Raw genomic sequence first — 17,725 nt, forward strand, 5'->3', positions numbered from 1 at the left:
CCCGTGAGGAATGTGTGGACATAGAGAGGTACACACTGCCAGTACAGCAAAGGTCACGACCATTCTTGGAACACCCTAGGGTCTGACCCAAGTACCTAGGCAGGTGACACTCTGCCAGAACTGACTGTACGTGGACCAGTGTCGATCCCCTAGCATGGAAGTAGTATGTGGCTTGAGGTACCCCTCAATGTCTATAGAATTCAAGGAAGCAAAGTCACAACCCATGGGAGGGGAGGTCTTTTACTGCCTCACTTTCCCCAGTTCAAGCTGGACTACATAGATCATTCCTGGGGCTTCCAACCCCTACTGACTCCTTACCCCAACTCCTTCCTCAAGGGGCTTTCCAGCTCAATGTGGAAGCACAGGCCCTGCCCGTGGTGCATCCTTGGTCCTCACCTGAGGCTGTGGCAGCCGTCTCCTCAGCTAGTAGCCACTCCTTCTCTTGCTGCAGTCGCTGCAGCTCTCTCTCATGGTGCCGCTGCAGCTGCTCCATCACCTGCTGGTGTGAGGACTCCATCTCCGCCAGGCTGCGCTCACAGGCTTCCTGTGGGCCAGAGGCCAGGGAGGTCACCAGGCTGTCCCCAGTACCTGGGCTAGAAGTCCTTCCAGACTCCAAGCCTCAGTGCACTCCTGTCCAGGGCCAGGCTCATGACCCTGCTCTGGAATGCAGCACCACGTGTTCACATGGTTCCCACTGCCATCCACACCTCTGGAATGCTGCGTCACGCGTCCACATGGTTCCCACTGCCATCCACACCTCTGGAATGCTGCGTCACGCGTCCACACGGTTCCCACTGCCATCCACTCCTCACCCACAAACTTAACTTGCCCCCTTTCTGCTTCGAGTCTTGCAACGATTCCCCAGTTGCAAGACAAAGTCTGGTTTCCCTGGCTCCATTTCTGTCTAGCCCATAACTAAGCAACCTCACAGTTATAAAACCAGTTCTTGGGAGGGTGAAACGGCTCCGTGGGCAAATGCACTTGCTGGGTAAGCCTGAGAATGCAAGAAGAACTGACTCCATAAAGTTGCGTTCTGATTTCCACATGCCGTGGCATGCATGTGTTCACCCCCGGCAATAATAACAACTTAGAAAAAGCAATGCTATTCTGCCTGCAGTGGGAACTGCTCTCCTTCCTGGGTATCTCACATTCCCCACAGCCCGTCTTTTTTTTTTTTGGTTTCCGAGACAGAATTTCCCTGTAGCTTTGGAGCCTGTCCTGGAACTAGCTCTTGTAGACCAGAGACCAGACTGGTCTTGAACAAACAGAGATACAGGCATCCGCCTGCCTCTGCCTCCCGAGTGCTGGGACTAAAGGTGCACGCCACCACCACCTGACTCCCACAGCCCATCTTAAACATCTTTACTAGTTGGGCAGCCTCTCTCCTGCCCCAAGGTCCTGCTTCTCCGGGAACATAATAGCCTGGTGACAAGGTACACCTGACCTAGCTTAGGCCTGGGGTGCAGGCCAGGGTCAGTCACACGGCAGGGGCTTAGTAAGTGAGCTGAAACTATTGATGCCATAAAAATGACTTTGTAGACAAGATGTAGGTAGACCCATGTCTGCTGCTGGAGTAACCACTGCAGCCAATGGGTATGGGCAGATTGCTGTCATCACCATCCTTTTGAGACAGGATCTTGCTACATAGCCAGGCTGGCCTTGGACTCACAACATTCCTGCCTCAGCCCCCTGAGTGCTTAGAATTACAGGCATCCTTGCATTTTTTGCAACTCTAGCCCTTGCCTAGGCAGGTCCACTCCTAGGGACATGCCACAGGAAGTTACCTGTGTACAAACACTGGGGGACAGTGGGTTCCCTGAGTCAGTGGTGGGGTCTAAACCTGCAAAGGGCAACCGGCAGTTGCCGGAAGGCAGAGACACCACGCGGACTGCTGTAGACTGAGAGCTGACTCCGGACAATATTCACAATGCAGAACAGGCTGCGGCCTGCCCTAGTCCAGGTATGCAAAACAGAAAATGCTGGAACCAGGCTGAATAACAGCTCTCCAAGGATATCCATATATGACCTGGGACTGCCTTGGTCTGTGAGGAAAGGAACTAAGGCCTCTAACCAGCTGACCCTAGAAGCAGAAGACTGTCCTAGACAATCTGGTGGCCTGAGGGACAGACAGACGGATGGGGCAGGGAGCAGCACAGAAGATAAGCATTTAGCGACCAGGAGAGGAGAGAGGCTGTGAGTCAACAGTTTTGAAATGAAGGAAGAGAACATAGGCAAGGCTGCAGAGCCCACGCCCCACCTGCAGCCTAGGAGAGGAGCATAACGCAGGCCCCCACCCCCACCCCACTTAGCCTGCATTAGGCTTTAGCAAGATGACTGGCAAGTCTGTGTCACTGACCCAGCTGTCGATGGGGTTTGTCGCCTTGGCCACAGGAAGCTGATCTAGACATGTGCAATGGTGGACAGAGGTACCCATGGGGCTGGGAGCAGCTTCAGGTCCATTTCTTCTTACATTTTTTTAGGGGTGGGGTGCCGAATGCCACAGTATGCTGGTGGAGGTCAAAGATTCTTTCCTTCCTTCCACCGTGTGGGTGCCTGGGATGGAACTCAGGTCTTCAGACTTGGAGGCAAGTATCTTTACCCAGAGTCATCTTGACGGCCCTTGCGGGCTCATTTCTAACCTTTTAATTTGGATAAATTTTGCAGTGGAACCCAAACCTGAGCGTGCTAGCTCTACCACTGAGCTACAGTCCCAGACCATTACTTGATTTTTTTTTTTTTAAAGACAAAGTCTTGGTCTAAGACCATAGCCTGTAGTTAAGGCTGGCTTTGTATTTACTATCTGGCCTCAGCTTCCCAAATGCTGGGATTCCGTACCACCAATGCCTGGCATCTGCATTACTTTAAAAAATGTAAATGTAAATGTGGTTCTTGTATAATTTGTTTTTAATTATTTTTTGTTTTGTTTTGTTGAGACAGGGTTTCTCTGTGTATCTCTGGCTGTTCTGGAACTTACTCTGTAGACCAGGTTGGCCTAGAACTCATGGAGATCCACTTGCCTCTACCTCCTGAGTGCTTGGGATTAAAAACACCGCCAGGCAATTTTTTGGTTTTCTGAATCAGGTTCTCACTATGTAGTTCTGGCTGCCCTGATACTTACTATGTAGACCAGGCTGTCTTTGAACTCATGGAGATCCACCTGCTTCTGCCTCCTGAGTGCTTGGATTAAAGGTATGCCCCATCACGCCAGGCTATGTTTCATGTATAATTACAAAAATGCCTGGGAGGTGTAGAGATAGCGGGATGGGTAAGTTACTTGCTGTGCGTAAGAACCTGAGTTCAGAGCCTTAGCACCCACATAAAAACACACTGGGAACCCCAGTGCTGGGTGCGAAACAGACAGATCCCCAGCCACACAGCAAGCTCTAGGTTCAGTGAGAGATCTCTCTGAAAAACATAAGTCAAGCATGGTGGCACACACTTTTAATCCCAACACTTGGGAGGCAGAAGCAGGCGAATCTCTGAGAATCTGAGGCTAGTCAGTATGTCTACATCCCAAGTTGCAGGCCAGCCACGGCTACATAGTGAAACTTGGTCTCAAAAAGGAAGAGCAGGGAATGTCTAGAGAGATGGATCAGTGGTTAGTATTTCCTGTTCTTCCAGGGGACCCAGGTCAGGTGGCCCAGTCCCCCGGAACTTCAGCTCCAGAGGTTCTAAAACTCTTTTCTGACCTTGGTAGCTATCCACACATACAAAACACGCACACAAAATCAAAAAAAGGTAAAGAGACAAGGCAGGTGTGGTGGCGCATGCTTTTAATACTAGCACTCAGGAGGCAAGGCAGGTAGATCTCTGTGAGTTCCAGAGTTCCAGGACAGCCGGGGCTACATAGAGACCCTGTCTCAAAAAAAAAAAAAAAAAGCAACAACAGCTGCAATTCCCCTCCATTCTCCACGTTTCCACATGAGCATGCATAACACATGCATAAACACAAAGGAAAAAAACACATTTAAGATCACTAAAAAGGGCTGGGACAGGGAAGAAACCAAGGCATAGAAGGCCACATGAAGGAATATAGTTCTTCCCCCACCAAGACCCCACCCACCCACTTCTCCTGCAGCTACTCCTGGAACCATAGTAGGTTTTCAGTGGAGAGAGGCTGGATCCAGATATTCTGAGTGTGAGTGTATGTGTGTGTGTGGGGGGGGAACTGTCCTGCTGGGCCTTTGCTCCTGTCTTCTGACTGTCCCTTACAGACCAGATGAGCCATCTATACTCCACGCTTCACCTGTGAGCCTCAGGCTCTATCATAGAAGTCTCCCAAGGGCCTCCTGTGAGCCTCTCTGGGCACAGCACTCCAAATCTGTGGAGAGCTCAGCAGTAAGAGGCTGAGGGTCAGCCAGGTGCCAACTGTGACCTACCTTCCTTAGTGCCCGAGGTATCCTGACACTGGCCTCTCTCTGCCATGACATCACGGTAGAGGGAGAAGTGCTGGTGACCCCATTGCATTAGCTAGACTGTCCTACTTTATGCTGCAGCAGGCTCAATGCCCTGCCCAGCTGTTTGCAGTGGTGAGCCCATCCCCGGCCCTTCAAGAGGGGCATCCACTCAGCCTGAGAGAACAGACCGTGGGATCACTTCCTGGAAGTCACCTCTCCAGGATCAGCTAAGCTTCCAACCACCTCCTCCTGCACCTGAGAGGGACGAGTGACTCAGCCCTTCTTTTCTCCAGCAGCCGCCATCCCAGCCACCACTGAGCGTTTCCGTCTCACCTCTTACCACCTCAGCTCCACCTGCTCTACGCCTGCCCTGAGTTACTGAGATGGAGTGCTGGCAGCACTTGAAGTGCCCAGTGGGGCAGGAGAGAACCAGAAAGCAAGGGCTCCAGGCCTGCCTACAGTTCAAAGGTCACATCACACTTCTGAGCCCCAGTTTTCTCACTGAGAGGCTTAGGAGCCACAGCCGTGCTTTGAAGTTTTCAGTTGAGTAAAGCAAGCTTGTTCTCAGGTGAAATCTGCAGCCTGGCTTTCATAGCAAACTGAGTGCACACAGCAGCTCTGATCCCAGTGAGCAGACCCTCCCAGAGAGGAGTCCCCAGTTCCACTCAGTGACCCCAAACTGTAGTATTGACTCAGCCTGCACGCCAGACCCCACCCAGAGCAAGACCTGACAACACTGGGCTGGGCCACTTCCACCCTCCTTTAGCTCAGGTAGCCCAGGATTGCCTCCTCAACAGTTTCCCAAACCTTGGCTTCTTCAGCTGATCTCCCACTCACAAACCAGCGGTAGCCAGCCCCCGCTAGTGTGGTGGCCCAGCCTGGGACCCCAAGGGTGCCCTTGCTCTCCCAGACCCCAGGCACCAGGGCCCCAGATCTCCCTTCAGACCTCTGCCAGCACTGTCCTGGCCCTTTAGGCTTGGGCATTGTCCTCTCCTTATCCGCAGCACCCCAAGATCACCCGTGTGTCACTGCAGAACTCTTGCCCTCTGCAGGGAACTGGCTCTTCAGCTTGCCCTTGGGGCTCTACTGTAGGCACCAACCGGCCTTCTACCCTCACCACAGCCAATATCCCCACCCACTCACCACCAGAGCTCTGATCGGTTGTGACCCTCAGGGTACTTTCCAAGAACCTCCTCACGCCTCTCTCTCTCTCTCTCTCTCTCTCTCTCTCTCTCTCTCACACACACACACACACACACACACACACACCTGGGACCCCAGTGTTCTCTTCTCCTCCTGGCAGTGGTATGTCTGGTATAGACTAAAGATAGCTGACTGCCAAATTATTCAGAATTCTGTGACTCGGAAGTTAAGCAAAAGTACTTTTAAAAAATTAAACACATATGCGTACAATGAATTACACACACACACAAAAGGGAGGTTGTGAAGGTTGGTGTTAATTATTAACTAGAAGAATCTGGAGTCACCTAGGCAACAAGCTTCCAGACACACTAAGGGATTATTTACGGCTAGCCTCTGGCCATGCCTGTGCAAAATTGTCTGGATGAATTCAGGTGAGGTGGAGAGGCCACGGTAAAGGAGGACCATCGTGGGCTGGGGACCTGCACTGTACAAAATGTAAAACAGTGGCTGAGCACAAGCACTCAGCTCCATCTCCTGACTGTGGATGCGATGGGACAGCTACCTCAGACTCCTGTTGCCACAACTTCCTGCTGACAGACCCTTTCTCCCTCAGGTCGCTTTGGCCAGGACATTTTATCACAGAAATAGAAAGCAACAAGACAGAAAATGCCATGTCTGGTACCCAGCATGTGTCCACCCCCCCCCACCCCCCCCACCCCCCCCACCCCCGCTACAATGCATTTACATTGTGTGTGCAGCCTGACCTTCACCTGGACAGCAGCGGAGTGCTCAGGGCCTAGCAGTGGGAGGCACACCATGGACACTGCTCAAGGCCACACACTGGGACTCAGTTTATTGTTTCTACACTGTTAGGAGTTAAGCTAGCGCTGAGAAAATGCTAGGAATGCAGATTCAGCCTCTCGCAGTGTCAAGTCTAGAATTACATTTATACAGGCGGAAAAGGTGAACTCTTCTGACTAGAATGTTTCAGTCTCAACAGAAAGCAGTCATGCAGTTCAGCAAAGAATATGCTTACAACACTGATCTTGAGAAGTTCTGACGTCTTTTCATCTTAGTCATTAGCATAAAAACATCAATCAAGACACAGAGAACCACCCGTGTTTGTTAATCGACTGTGGCCACAAGGATAAGGAGAAATCATTAGAGCAGCCTGAGAAATACCCATCTCTATGTGGAATTCACAATAGAAAGGTTTGTACACTTTATTTGCACATTACATACATTATATACTAAACAACCTTTTATAATTTATAATAAATATATGCACACACACAGTTTATTTCTGGTGAACTAGCTGTCCAGTTGTGAGAACCAAAATCATTCCCAGACAGAGACAAATGTCCCCAGGGGGCAAAGACATTTCCCAGGGAGGACAAAGTTGCCCTAGAGGGAGAAAGTCACCCTCCCTTGTTGAGAACTGCTGTCTCAAACAAACTCCCGAGGACACAAAAGAGGCTCCCAAGTGCCACAGACCTCCTCCCTGTATGTAGAGAGTGACACCCAGGGTCATTGGCTCCCCGCTTCCCCAGTGAGGCAGGGAAGAGATCCAAGTGCAGAGTGTTGCACGGGAACTCACACACAGGCTCTGCAGTCAGCCGGACCCGTGCTCAAATCCCACCTCTGACACCTGCAGGCTGGGGGACCTCGGGCAGGTCACATACCCTCTCAGAGCTCAGTGGCCTTGTCTGTAAAATGGGCACAGTGATCATGCCCACCAGCTGTGGGGAGATTAAATGACATGCTGTGTAGCACATGGCTGGCACGAGTCTCACACACAGAAAGGGTTCCCCAAACACAGCTGCTCTCTGACAACACAGCAACCAGAAACCTGCCCCCACCCCACAGAGCATTCCTCAGGCTTACCTGTGAGATGTAGCCTGGAGGGATATGGCTGTCGTCCTGGGGTCTGGGGGCATTCTGAGGAGCTTCTCCTCGGAGACGCCATGCCTCCAGCTGGGCACGGAGAGACTGGACCTAGGACACAGGAAGACTAGGTCAACGGGCGTCCGGAAATGGGGAAGGGTGCTGGTGAGAGGCAGGGAGCCCAGTTTCCCCAGCGTGCTTAGTAACAGCTCTGGTTTGCAGAAGGGGCGGCAGCCCCCACGAGAGGTGCAAAGGGACTTCCTGGCTGGGTCCAGGATGGCTAGGTAAATGACCTGGGTGAGCTTTGACCCAGACAAGGTTGGGAACATCACACTGTAGTCACAGATAGCTATCATCCATGATTATAATTGGGGGACATCCCTGCGCCTCACTTTCCATGTGTGAGAAAGGAGTGGGGCCTAGCAGGTCAGACGTCATGGAGGGCAAAGAGGCACCTCACAAAGCAAAGGGCCTGTTCTTTGCTTCTCCTCATGTTTCTTCCCTGTAGCTAAGGACATAACAAAGACAAAGTCATATAAAACAAAGTCAACTCTAAGGGCTCGCCTGTGAGGTGCCTAAGGTGTCAATTGGCAGGTCAGATATGGGGTGAGATCCTAGTCACTGTAGGGCTGCAAGGCCACTATCAGGCCATGCACATTGGTACCAGAGGGGTCCTGATGGGGAGGGAGAGAGGCCTACCTCCTTCTCCAGGGCCTCATGGCTGTCACTCCGGGACCCCCGTCGCTCGCTGTGGCCTTGGTTGAGCAGGGCTGTGAGTGGCACTCTCTTGTTCTCCCGCAGGGGCAGCTTTTCCAGTTCTTGCCACTTCTTTTCAATCTCCTCACTGAGTCGGCTCTGTTGGTCATCAGTCAGGGGGGCTCCCAGGCCCCTCCGAGGCCCTTCGCCACTGGGCGTCTCTGGGGTCTTGCTGTCCGTGGACTCAAACCACTTGCGTCTTTCCTCAGAACGTTGAGCCAGGTCCCGCTCCAGATCCTCATGTTTGGTTGGGCGCTCAGGAGTGGAGCGGGACAGAGTGCGCACGCGCTGTGGGGAGCTTGGCGTTAATGGAGAGAGCTCCACGTAGTCCAGCGACTGTCGTGGTCCATCCACTTTGCGAGGGCCACCCCGGCTGATAACCTCAGAGCCTGTCCGCTGCTCGCCTATCTTCAGGGAGCCCTTCTGGGTGCCATAGCCACGCAGCGTGTTTTCCTTATTGCAGTCTGAGAGCCTAGGACATCAGTGGAGCCGCGTCAGGGGACAATCTTTGCCCACTCTGGCTCATAGAAACACTTTCAGAGGGGTCCAGGCCAGGGATTGGACAAGGACTCCAGGGAGCAGGCAGTTCTGACTACAGGTGGAGACCTTCCGCTTTATTATCACTGGACCCTGGGAGGACCCTAACAAGAGCATTCCTCTCGTCGTCTCAGCTACCGTATCTGGGACACAGGGCAGCAAGGCCTCACACGGCACGGGTGTGGGGGCTCAGTGTGCAAAGTAAACGGGAGAGTCTTTACAAGTACCGATGCCTGTGTTATTGCAGGCATAAAACAGTAACGCGGCTGGACGAGGAGCAGAGGAGATGATGGCTCCGCAGTTAAGAGGTTTGGTTCCTGGAACTCACATGGTGGTTCACAACCCAGTGGATCTGACACCTGCTTCTGACCTCCAAGGGCTCTGCACGCACATGATGTATATACAGGCAACACGCACACACACACACACACACACACACACACACACACACACACACACATAAAATGAATAAGGCTAGGCCCTGGGTTTCAGGTCAGGCTCAGCATAGGCAATGTTGATGAGGGGAAGACACTGACACCTGAGTGAACAGAACACAGGCTGTTGAGACACCGAGTGACAGCTGCAGCTCAGTCCATCTGTATTCATTGCCATTCAGCTCTAAACTATACTTCCCAGCATCCTCTGCAGCAATGCAATCATGTGACCACATTCTGGCGTGGGGTGGGCAGGTAGAAGCGACTCCCTCTAAAGGGGCTCCTCAGCATTTCAGCTGTGCCATCTGACCTGACGACCACGCAGTAAGCTAAGGGCTGCTGAGCTGTGCACCGGGTCTGTACTAACACATCTGGGCCAATCCTGCAAAGCACTCCAGCCCGCATGCTAAACAGTCAATAGCATGCTTCTGCAAAATTCACCAAGGCCCTGGATACATGCCTACATGGGTGCAGACACGATATCTAATATGACAGGTGAGGAACCTGAAGTGAAGATGGGAAAGCCTCTGGCCTAGGGCTGAACAACCACAGTGCAGCCAGGCTTGGGGACTCAAGCTGCGTACTTTCCTTCTTTCCTGCAGCCACGAGCCTCAGCTCCCCACACACTGTAACAATCAGACCCCTGCTCTCTACCACAGCAGCTAGAGGGGGCCATGTGCAGAAGCCACAGTATCTAGCAGACAGAAGAGCCCACTTTGCCTCCTGAGCCTCCTCTCTAAATCACCAGGACCTTCTCCAGCTTTTAGAATGTAAGGGGACCTAATGAGACAGCGGGTCACGCCTAAGTTCTCAATGGATTCCGGATGGCCAAGGGCATGCACTGCTCTTTCACAGTTGGTTGCTAGAGGAACTGAGCCCCAGAAGGTAAAGCCACAGGGCCCTCAGGTGAGTGTACAGAACCCCACACAGGAACACGGCATCATTCCTCCCCCAGGGCCCAGCCCACACATACTTGGTGACATCTGGAGCTGAAGTTGGACGCACAGTCTTCCTGAGAGCCTCAATCCAGTTCCTTCGGATGCCCGAGGTCATGGCCGACAAGGTATAAATGGAGTCTTTGGTCTGCAAGGGCAATCTACATGTAGTTTGCCACATGGCCAGCCCCGTGTCCCCTCCCCTTGTGGAGGTGGTCCTTCCTTCCCAGGAGGGTGTGTGAGGTCAGGTAGGTAGGTACCAGCCTCGCTTCAAGTCTCCCTAAATATGCTAAGTATGGGCATCAGCATTGCTGACCAGCTGAAGAAGGTCTGAGGGTAAATGAGTGAGTGAGTCAGGCCAACACCTGCCCAGGGCCTCGGGTTACACACTCCACCTCCCCGATCTGCATGCAGCCTTACATGGATTTGGAAGCCATAGTTGCGCTGTACCGCGTACTCCGTGACATCTGTGCAGGAGCGCAGGTCGATCTCGCCATCCAGTTCATCCGCCTAAAGCAAGAGGATCCACCACGGTCAACGTGGGCCCCGTGGAGCCACGCTCCACACACCCTAACCTTGAGTCCCAGCCCTTTCCAGGACCCACCCACCCAGGCACCTCACCTCCTCGGCGGTGGAGTCCCTGTAATATTTGAGGCTTGAATCCGTCAGCACAAACCAATGTTTTTTCCACTGTAAAGGAGGAGATGGTGAGAGAAAGGCAGGGGCAAGAAAGGAGCCTGTGTGCGCTTGTCCCATCCCTTACTCCCATCCTTACAGTTGAGGGGTATGACGGGAGTCACAGCTTAGAAAGGCAGATCTGAAGCCAAGCAGACAGTGGCTGTGAACTGGCCCATTTCAATAACTATGTCTTCTTTGGCCCCAGTGGACAACCTTTCTTTGAACTACTCACCCCTATGTTACTGTTTTTTGAGACAGGGTCCCATGTAGCTCAGGCTGGCTTTCAGTCTGTGATGTAGCCAGGATGACCAGGATGTGTATGGATACATGTGCCACAGTGTGCATGTGAATCAGAAGACAACCGTGGAGAGGGTTCCCTTTCTTTTACCGCTACCTGTCCTGGATTCTAGGAATCAACTCAGGTCACTAGGCTTGCCGTGGCAAGTGCTTTACCAGCTAAACTGTCCTGTTGGCCTGACCCTGAACTTCTGATCATCCAGCCTTCATCTCCTGAGTCCTAGAATTACAGGCATGCATCGTCATGCCTGGATTGTGTGATGCTGGGGATTGAATCCAACGGTCATGCCTGGTAGGCAACCATTCTGTCAACTGAAGGATTCTCAGGCCATTCCAGACCCCTCAGAAGACATCAAAGCTCAGCATGTGCCTTCCTCCAGCCAGACGAGGGAAGGGGCAGGGCTCTGAGAGGTTAAATGCTTAGCAAGTCAGTGACTAAGTTGGGCCAGACCTCTGCAAGTCTTTTTCCACATGCCCACTGGATTGACACAGGGTCAAGAACAAAGATCTCTCAGACAGAAGGACTAGAAAGAGGCCTGGGGCAGGCAACTAAGTTCTGCTTCCCCATCTGTGCTGTGGGCCGATTACGCACATATTCCACTGTGAGAGCGCACTGGTGAACCCTAACATTTGTGAGCTGCAGTTCGAGTGTCCCTGCTGTGCCTCTTAGGAGACCAAGGTTAGGCCACCAAGCCAGGTGGGCAAGGGACAGGCAGACAAACCTGGCATTCCACGCGCCAACCTCAGCCTCCCTCTGGGCTCTTGCCACTTTATTGGAATGTCAGTTGGGATCAGCCCATCGCCAGGATGGGTGTTTCCCTGTCCAGTCCTCCCGGGGCTCCCCTGACACCCCATCCCTGTCGGTGCTGTTTCTTGCTTTTGGTCCCTAAAGACATGACACAGTTTCTAGCATTTGAGGGTAAGTCTTTCTACTTCTTTCCATGGGCTCTCCCCAGAGAAATAGGGTTTAGCACCAAAATCCCAGAGCATGAGTGTTGTCTGCTGTGTGCCCGACAGTCAGTGTTGCCACTTCCCCAGTCTTTAGTGTTCCGATGTACAGTGGGGATGATAAGTCCCCAGGCTTTGAGTCAGGTTGGAGGCATCGATTCCTCATGTGTCTCTCATGGCATGTGGAACTGGATCTTGGGAACAGTTCAAAGAGGTCAGCCACTTAGAACAATCTTGCCCCTGGAGTAGACTCAGGTAACACTTGGGACCACAACTGTCTCTGCAAAGTGGGTGGGTTCTGTGGAAAACGGTGTCTCAGCCCTCTGGGCCTACTCTGTCACTGTTTGCAATAGAAGCTGGATGGAGCTCTAAGGACCTAAGGTTCCAGGGTCTAGGCTTGGGCTGCCCAAGGCATCACTTTGCCCGAAAGAGGTCTCACTTTTGTGGGCCTGATTCCCATCTGTGCACAAGGAGCCAGGCTGGCTACACTCCCGAAGCCCTTCCAGTTTGGACATTCCAAAATCCTATGAAAGAGCATGAGTAACAGCCAGTTCTGGGTGGGGCCCTTAATCCCTCTGCCCTCCAGGGACCTTGGGTAGGGAGGCCAGGAAGGGGTCACTGGCAGTGTGCCAGGTCTTGTGTGAGCCTGGAGAGCAGCCACTAAGGGACGCTGAGCAGGCAGCAGGGACAGAAGGCTGCTGGCTGCGGGGAATAAAGCGCGTGGGCAGGAAACACAATGCGATTCCCCTTGGCTCGGAGCCCTGCCCGGCATGCGGGCCGCACGCAGATCTGAGCCACAGGCACATGCAGGCGGAGTAGGCAGGGAGCCAGCTTAGCTCCCAGCCTCCAGCCTGCCTGGCAGCTGACAGAGCAGAGCTAGTGAACGGTGCTGCCTCAGACATTTCCAAGGACAGCTACATTAGACTAGATAGATGGAAGGGTGATAAGTTGAGCTCCCAGCAGGCAATAGAGGCTTCTGGCTCCTCACAGAGCGACCTCTGTGACTCTGGTCTCCACTTTGGCCATCATTTGCATGTATAGGCCTCGTGACTGAGGCTGTGATTTCACCAACAGAGCCCCAGATTTGAGAGTGCCCCACTCTATACCCCAGTGTCTGGCAATCTGTACAACTCAGGCTTCTGAGACGCCTCCGCCCAAGACCCTCGGATTCCTAGCTGATGTTGTCACAAGGAAGGAGAGCCAAGATGCTCCTGGTGAGAACTGGGGATAGCACCCGGAGTGTGCATGGCGGGGAGTGTGCATGGCAGGGAGGCTCCACCGTGTGACTTGTGTGTAAAATCGATGAGGAAGCTGACAGCTGGCCTCCCTTTCCCTGGACCAGAAATTCGACTCCTTTAGGGTTTTCACCTGGCCTTCACCTCAGACCCCGACATGCCTACTCCAAGGGCCTTTCCATAGAAGCCCTGCATCAGTCCAGGCCAACCTCTCCCCTCCAGCCCAGCCTCCTACCTCTCCAGGCTCATCCAAGATTGACATCCATCCCTTCTTGAAGTTGAGCAGGTCGGGCTGTAGGAAGATGAAAAGGCAAACGGTCAGACTCAGGAGGAAAGCCAACCACGCTGCTAGGAGGGAACGTGACAGTCACCTTGCCCTGGTCCTGTGACACTGAGGTCCTGGGAGATCAATGAAGAGGGCAAGGGACTCAGGGAACTTTCCCCAAACCAAGCAGAACCAAGCAGGCTCCCAGCCACAGAGACAGCCTTGGCTCTTTTCCTCAGCATTCTCTGAGAGCCAAGAGGTTGGGCTGAGTGGCTAAGACACACACCCCAGATGTCCAAGCTCCCTGGCCCCACCCAAGATGGAGAGAGAGGAGACAGAAGAAGTTCGCCGATGAAGAGAGCTCTAGGGAGTCCAGAGTGTAACCTTGAGAAACAGCCTAGCAAATGTCCACGTCCTCTTCAACAGAATTCAGGTGGATCATGCAGAACACAACCCAGTGCTCTACCCAAGCCACTGTTCATCCTCCCACCAAACCTGCAACCCTAAGAGTTGAGCCAGGCCCAGGCTGAGGACCAGATGGCCTCTTTCCCCTAGGTCTCCTTGGACAGGCCATGGCACCTCAATCCTGGTAAGCCTTACCTGGCAGGTCCTACCCAGGGAGGTAGAGACCTGGAGTTGGGGGCTCCCAGCTGCAGCATGTCCCAGAGGGAAGCTGTGAGCTAGCTCTCTCTGCCCAGGCCTACATGAAGCTGCTTGTCCTGAACTGCCCATCTGGAGGGCATCATCCCCCAGACCCTCCCTGACCACTGGGGCCCTCGCCGATCTAGGTCCCCATCGTTCAGTAGCCTCAGCTCCTGTCCACTGGCAGGGAAGAGAACTGGGCTGGCCAAACAGGCTGGCAGGGAGGAGGTGGCCACCTGTTGCCATGGCTCTGAGCCCACCTATCAGAGTCAGCAACAAGTGAGCTTCACCGGGCCAAGGTGTCTGGTTGCGTGAAGGGAGTCAGTGACATAATGCAGAGGGGTGGTGGCAGCTGGGGACCAGAGCCACGTGACCTGGCCATCTCTGTGGGCTTGCTCTCCGCTAGAGAACCCCATTATCCTCAGGTAGAGTAAGCGTGCTGAGAGAGCCCCTAGTCTGAACACCTAGAACCATCCACAGCCATGGCTGGGGCTCCCTCACCCTGCATACCTGTCTGAGTGAGGAGGCGGGCTATGCTCCAAACCCGGAAACCCTGGGGCTGTGCTCGTCCTGTTCATTCTCTATTCTGTCAGTCTCCCATCTGTGACAAGGCAACCCAGGATGATCCCCAGCTAACACTGAAGACAGTGACCAACTGTATCTGGCTCCACTTCCCTTCAGCATGGTCCTCCCACCCCTATAGCCCCAGGACCTGGAAGAGAGGCCTAGCCACAACAGGTCTCAGGAGAAACAGTGTATAAATATCGTCCACCTTCCTGTCATAAATTCCTGTGCTTTGGGGTAGATCCCCTGACCCCAAACTGGCCCCAAGGAGTCAAAAGTCAGGGCTTGGTCTATAGAGCTGGCACCCTCAGTGAGGCTGACCCAAAAAGGAAGGGCCCCAGGCACAGTGACAGACAGGGACCCAGGGTACTGCATTAGAAGCGAAGTGGCAGTGACCACCACCTCCCCTCGCCACGTGCGCAGCCCCCTCCAGGCTCTGGCTCACGTGCGGCAGTGACTAGGGGTTCTGCCCCAGCCCCAGTCTTCCAAAGGCTGTACTGAACATACTGTAGTCAGAACAGCTCCCAGATGACTCCCAAGACCAATACCAACAGAGGCATGTCGGGTCCGCTGTGACCTGGCGTGACAGCGTCAGGGAGCGAAGAGCAGCAGAGTGAGCGTTTAATCCTTCTGGGAGGGGGACCTTGCTGACAAGAGCAAGGAAGGCTCAGTCAGAGAAGCATGTGCCACACAAGCATGAAAACCTGAGGCTAGACCCCAGCACCCACATAAAAGGCTGGGTGCGATGGTACATGCCTTTAACCCTAGTTCGGGAAGGTGGAGGAGGAGCTCTGGGGCTTGCTGTCAGCCCATCTAGCTAAACTAGAAAGTTCCAGATTCACTGAGAGATCCTGTCTGAAAAATAAAGTGGAGTGCAACATACCCAAATTCGCCCTTTAGCTTCTGCCAGAGTTAGGTGTGCGCACACACGCATGCATGAGTGCACACACACGTACGCACACACAAATAAAACTGCATCTGACAAGCTGCATCCAGAAAGCCGCCACCTCCCCAGCTCTTCAGGCTCGGCTGCCCATTCTCAATCAGCAAGGCAGGAACACCCAGAGGCCCTCATGCCCTCCTCCCCAACCAGTACCACAAGTCATTCCTGCCTGGCACCTCAGCCATAGCTGCAGCCCCTTCTAAGCACACACCTTCAAGGGGTCATCTAATGTCTTAATCTCCCATGCCAGCCTGGCCTGCCCGCACCTATTTATCCCAACTATCCCACCATACTGTGCGCACAGATCCCTGACACACGGCGACAATCCCCCAAGTCCTTTACATCTGCTATGTCCTCAGCCTGAAATACTAAACGTCCTTCTCCACCGACCAAACCTTCAGACCTGCCTAACTGCGTCATCTGAGGCCTCTTCTCAGGGCTTACTCCACACCACCCACCTGCTACCCACAGCCACCTCCCATAACCCCAAGAGGCCTCTGCTGCATTAAGATTGCTGTAAGCACTTTGGTTTTACCTCCAGGTGGGCTGATTAAGATCCAATGTGTGTGTGGGGGGGGCAACAGTGCACCCACCTTTAATCCCAGCACTCAGGAGGCAGAGGCAGGCGGATCTCTGTGGATTTGAGGCCAGCCTGGTCTACAGGGTGAGTTCCAGGACAGTCAGAACTACACAGAGAAACCCTGTCTCAAAAAACCAAAACCAAACCAAACAAACAAAAAGCACAACAAAACTCTTTCAAAGGCACCAGGTACTGTTCTAGGGCAAGCTCTCAGCTGTGAACAGGAGTCGCCGGCCCTGCCCTGGCGGGGAGTTTAGGAGACAGACTGTAAACACGCAGAACAAGTATATAATTTGATGCCCAGCGGTGACTGCGGACTGAGGCTCCTTCAAAAAGCTTCCCCGGGCGAAGGAGAAATGAGAAAGAGCTCTGGAGACCAGGTGAGCCCGGATCTACCAGCTCTCTGAAGCCTTCCTTGGTCACTTGCTCTGTACAGAACACTCAGCTGGGAGCAAGGCGTGTATGTCAGGGAGATGGGCTCCATGGACAGAGTGTGGAGGACCTGGGACAGGCTCAAGTCTGAATGGTGCCCAGGACGAGCCCAGGAAGCACTGTGGACGGTGACCACAAGCCTATTCCCGGCTCCAAACCACTCGTGGCTCCCCACTGCTCCTGGCTCAAGCTAGGGCCCTTTCTCAGACCCCTTCCCTAAGTTTCCAGCATCCCTGAGATGGCAATTAGCCACGCCCCTTTATCGACACGCCCCTTTATCGACACACCCCTTCCGCCACAGTCCATAGCCAACTGACAAAGTCACATAATCAGAGGACAACTCCCGCAGGAAGCCTCCTCCCACCAGAAGGGATGCGCTGCCCCGCCCCCTGGCACCCCTCTTTCAGGATACAGGCACACATGTGGTGCTTAGCAGACTCACCCTGCTTAGCACGTGCTTCCTGGGAGTGGCAACTGTGTACATTTCTTATCTCTCCCCAGAAAGCAAACTGAGACTGACCAGGGTATAAATTTTGGCCCAGTCAAGGCCAAACTGCATCACCAGGGCTATACTTTACTCTGGTGCATCTCAGTTTCCCTAACTGAATGGAGGAGATGCTATCATCAACCTTGAAAGGATCAATCTGGTACTATCAAAGCATCTGGCAGGCACCCAGTGGGCCAGGCAACCACCTCCCCCTAACCCAGGACACTGACTCAACTCCTCCCCCAACATCCCTCTGTTCAGTAACAGGGAAGGGGAGGCTGCTGACGCCAGGAAAGGCCAGTAGGGAGGTGGCAGGATGTGCGGAGGCCGAGGAAATCCAGGCAACAGAGCCAGGTCATCACACACTCACACACACACACACACACACACACACACACACACACACTCACGGCAGGGGCCCCACAGGCCACGCCCCCAGCAGCACAACCCACCCCTCACCAGGCCTACCCTTGCGCATGTGCATACACACCCTGTTCATCCTCCTCCCAACCCCAGGAGGGCCACCAGACTTCCAGAGACTGTCTGGGGCACCAGGCAGAAATCAAAA

The 17,725-nt window shown here is 53.6% G+C and overlaps 1 protein-coding gene across 4 annotated transcripts in view; it reads right to left on the reverse strand.

Moving 5' to 3' along the window:
- Positions 1-17,725, reverse strand: part of Triobp (TRIO and F-actin binding protein) — a 58,070-nt gene that overhangs the window by 5,677 nt on the left and 34,668 nt on the right. For 2 of the 4 annotated variants that reach the window (XM_048454808.3, XM_087898995.1), the window contains 7 exons: positions 13,480-13,536; positions 10,708-10,776; positions 10,507-10,596; positions 10,125-10,234; positions 8,124-8,652; positions 7,425-7,535; positions 397-544 (listed from right to left, as the gene is read on the reverse strand). In XM_048454808.3, the coding sequence (XP_048310765.3) occupies positions 397-544; positions 7,425-7,535; positions 8,124-8,652; positions 10,125-10,234; positions 10,507-10,596; positions 10,708-10,776; positions 13,480-13,536 (1,114 nt within the window). Of the gene's footprint in view, positions 1-396; positions 545-6,731; positions 7,280-7,424; positions 7,536-8,123; positions 8,653-10,124; positions 10,235-10,506; positions 10,597-10,707; positions 10,777-13,479; positions 13,537-17,725 lie in introns of those variants that run through there. The other 2 variants (XM_087898994.1, XM_087898996.1) reach the window with 1 other exon arrangement.

This window comes from Myodes glareolus, chromosome 19 (genome assembly GCF_982192425.1).
Source record: "Myodes glareolus chromosome 19, mMyoGla1.1, whole genome shotgun sequence".
NCBI classification, from domain to species: domain Eukaryota; kingdom Metazoa; phylum Chordata; class Mammalia; order Rodentia; family Cricetidae; genus Myodes; species Myodes glareolus.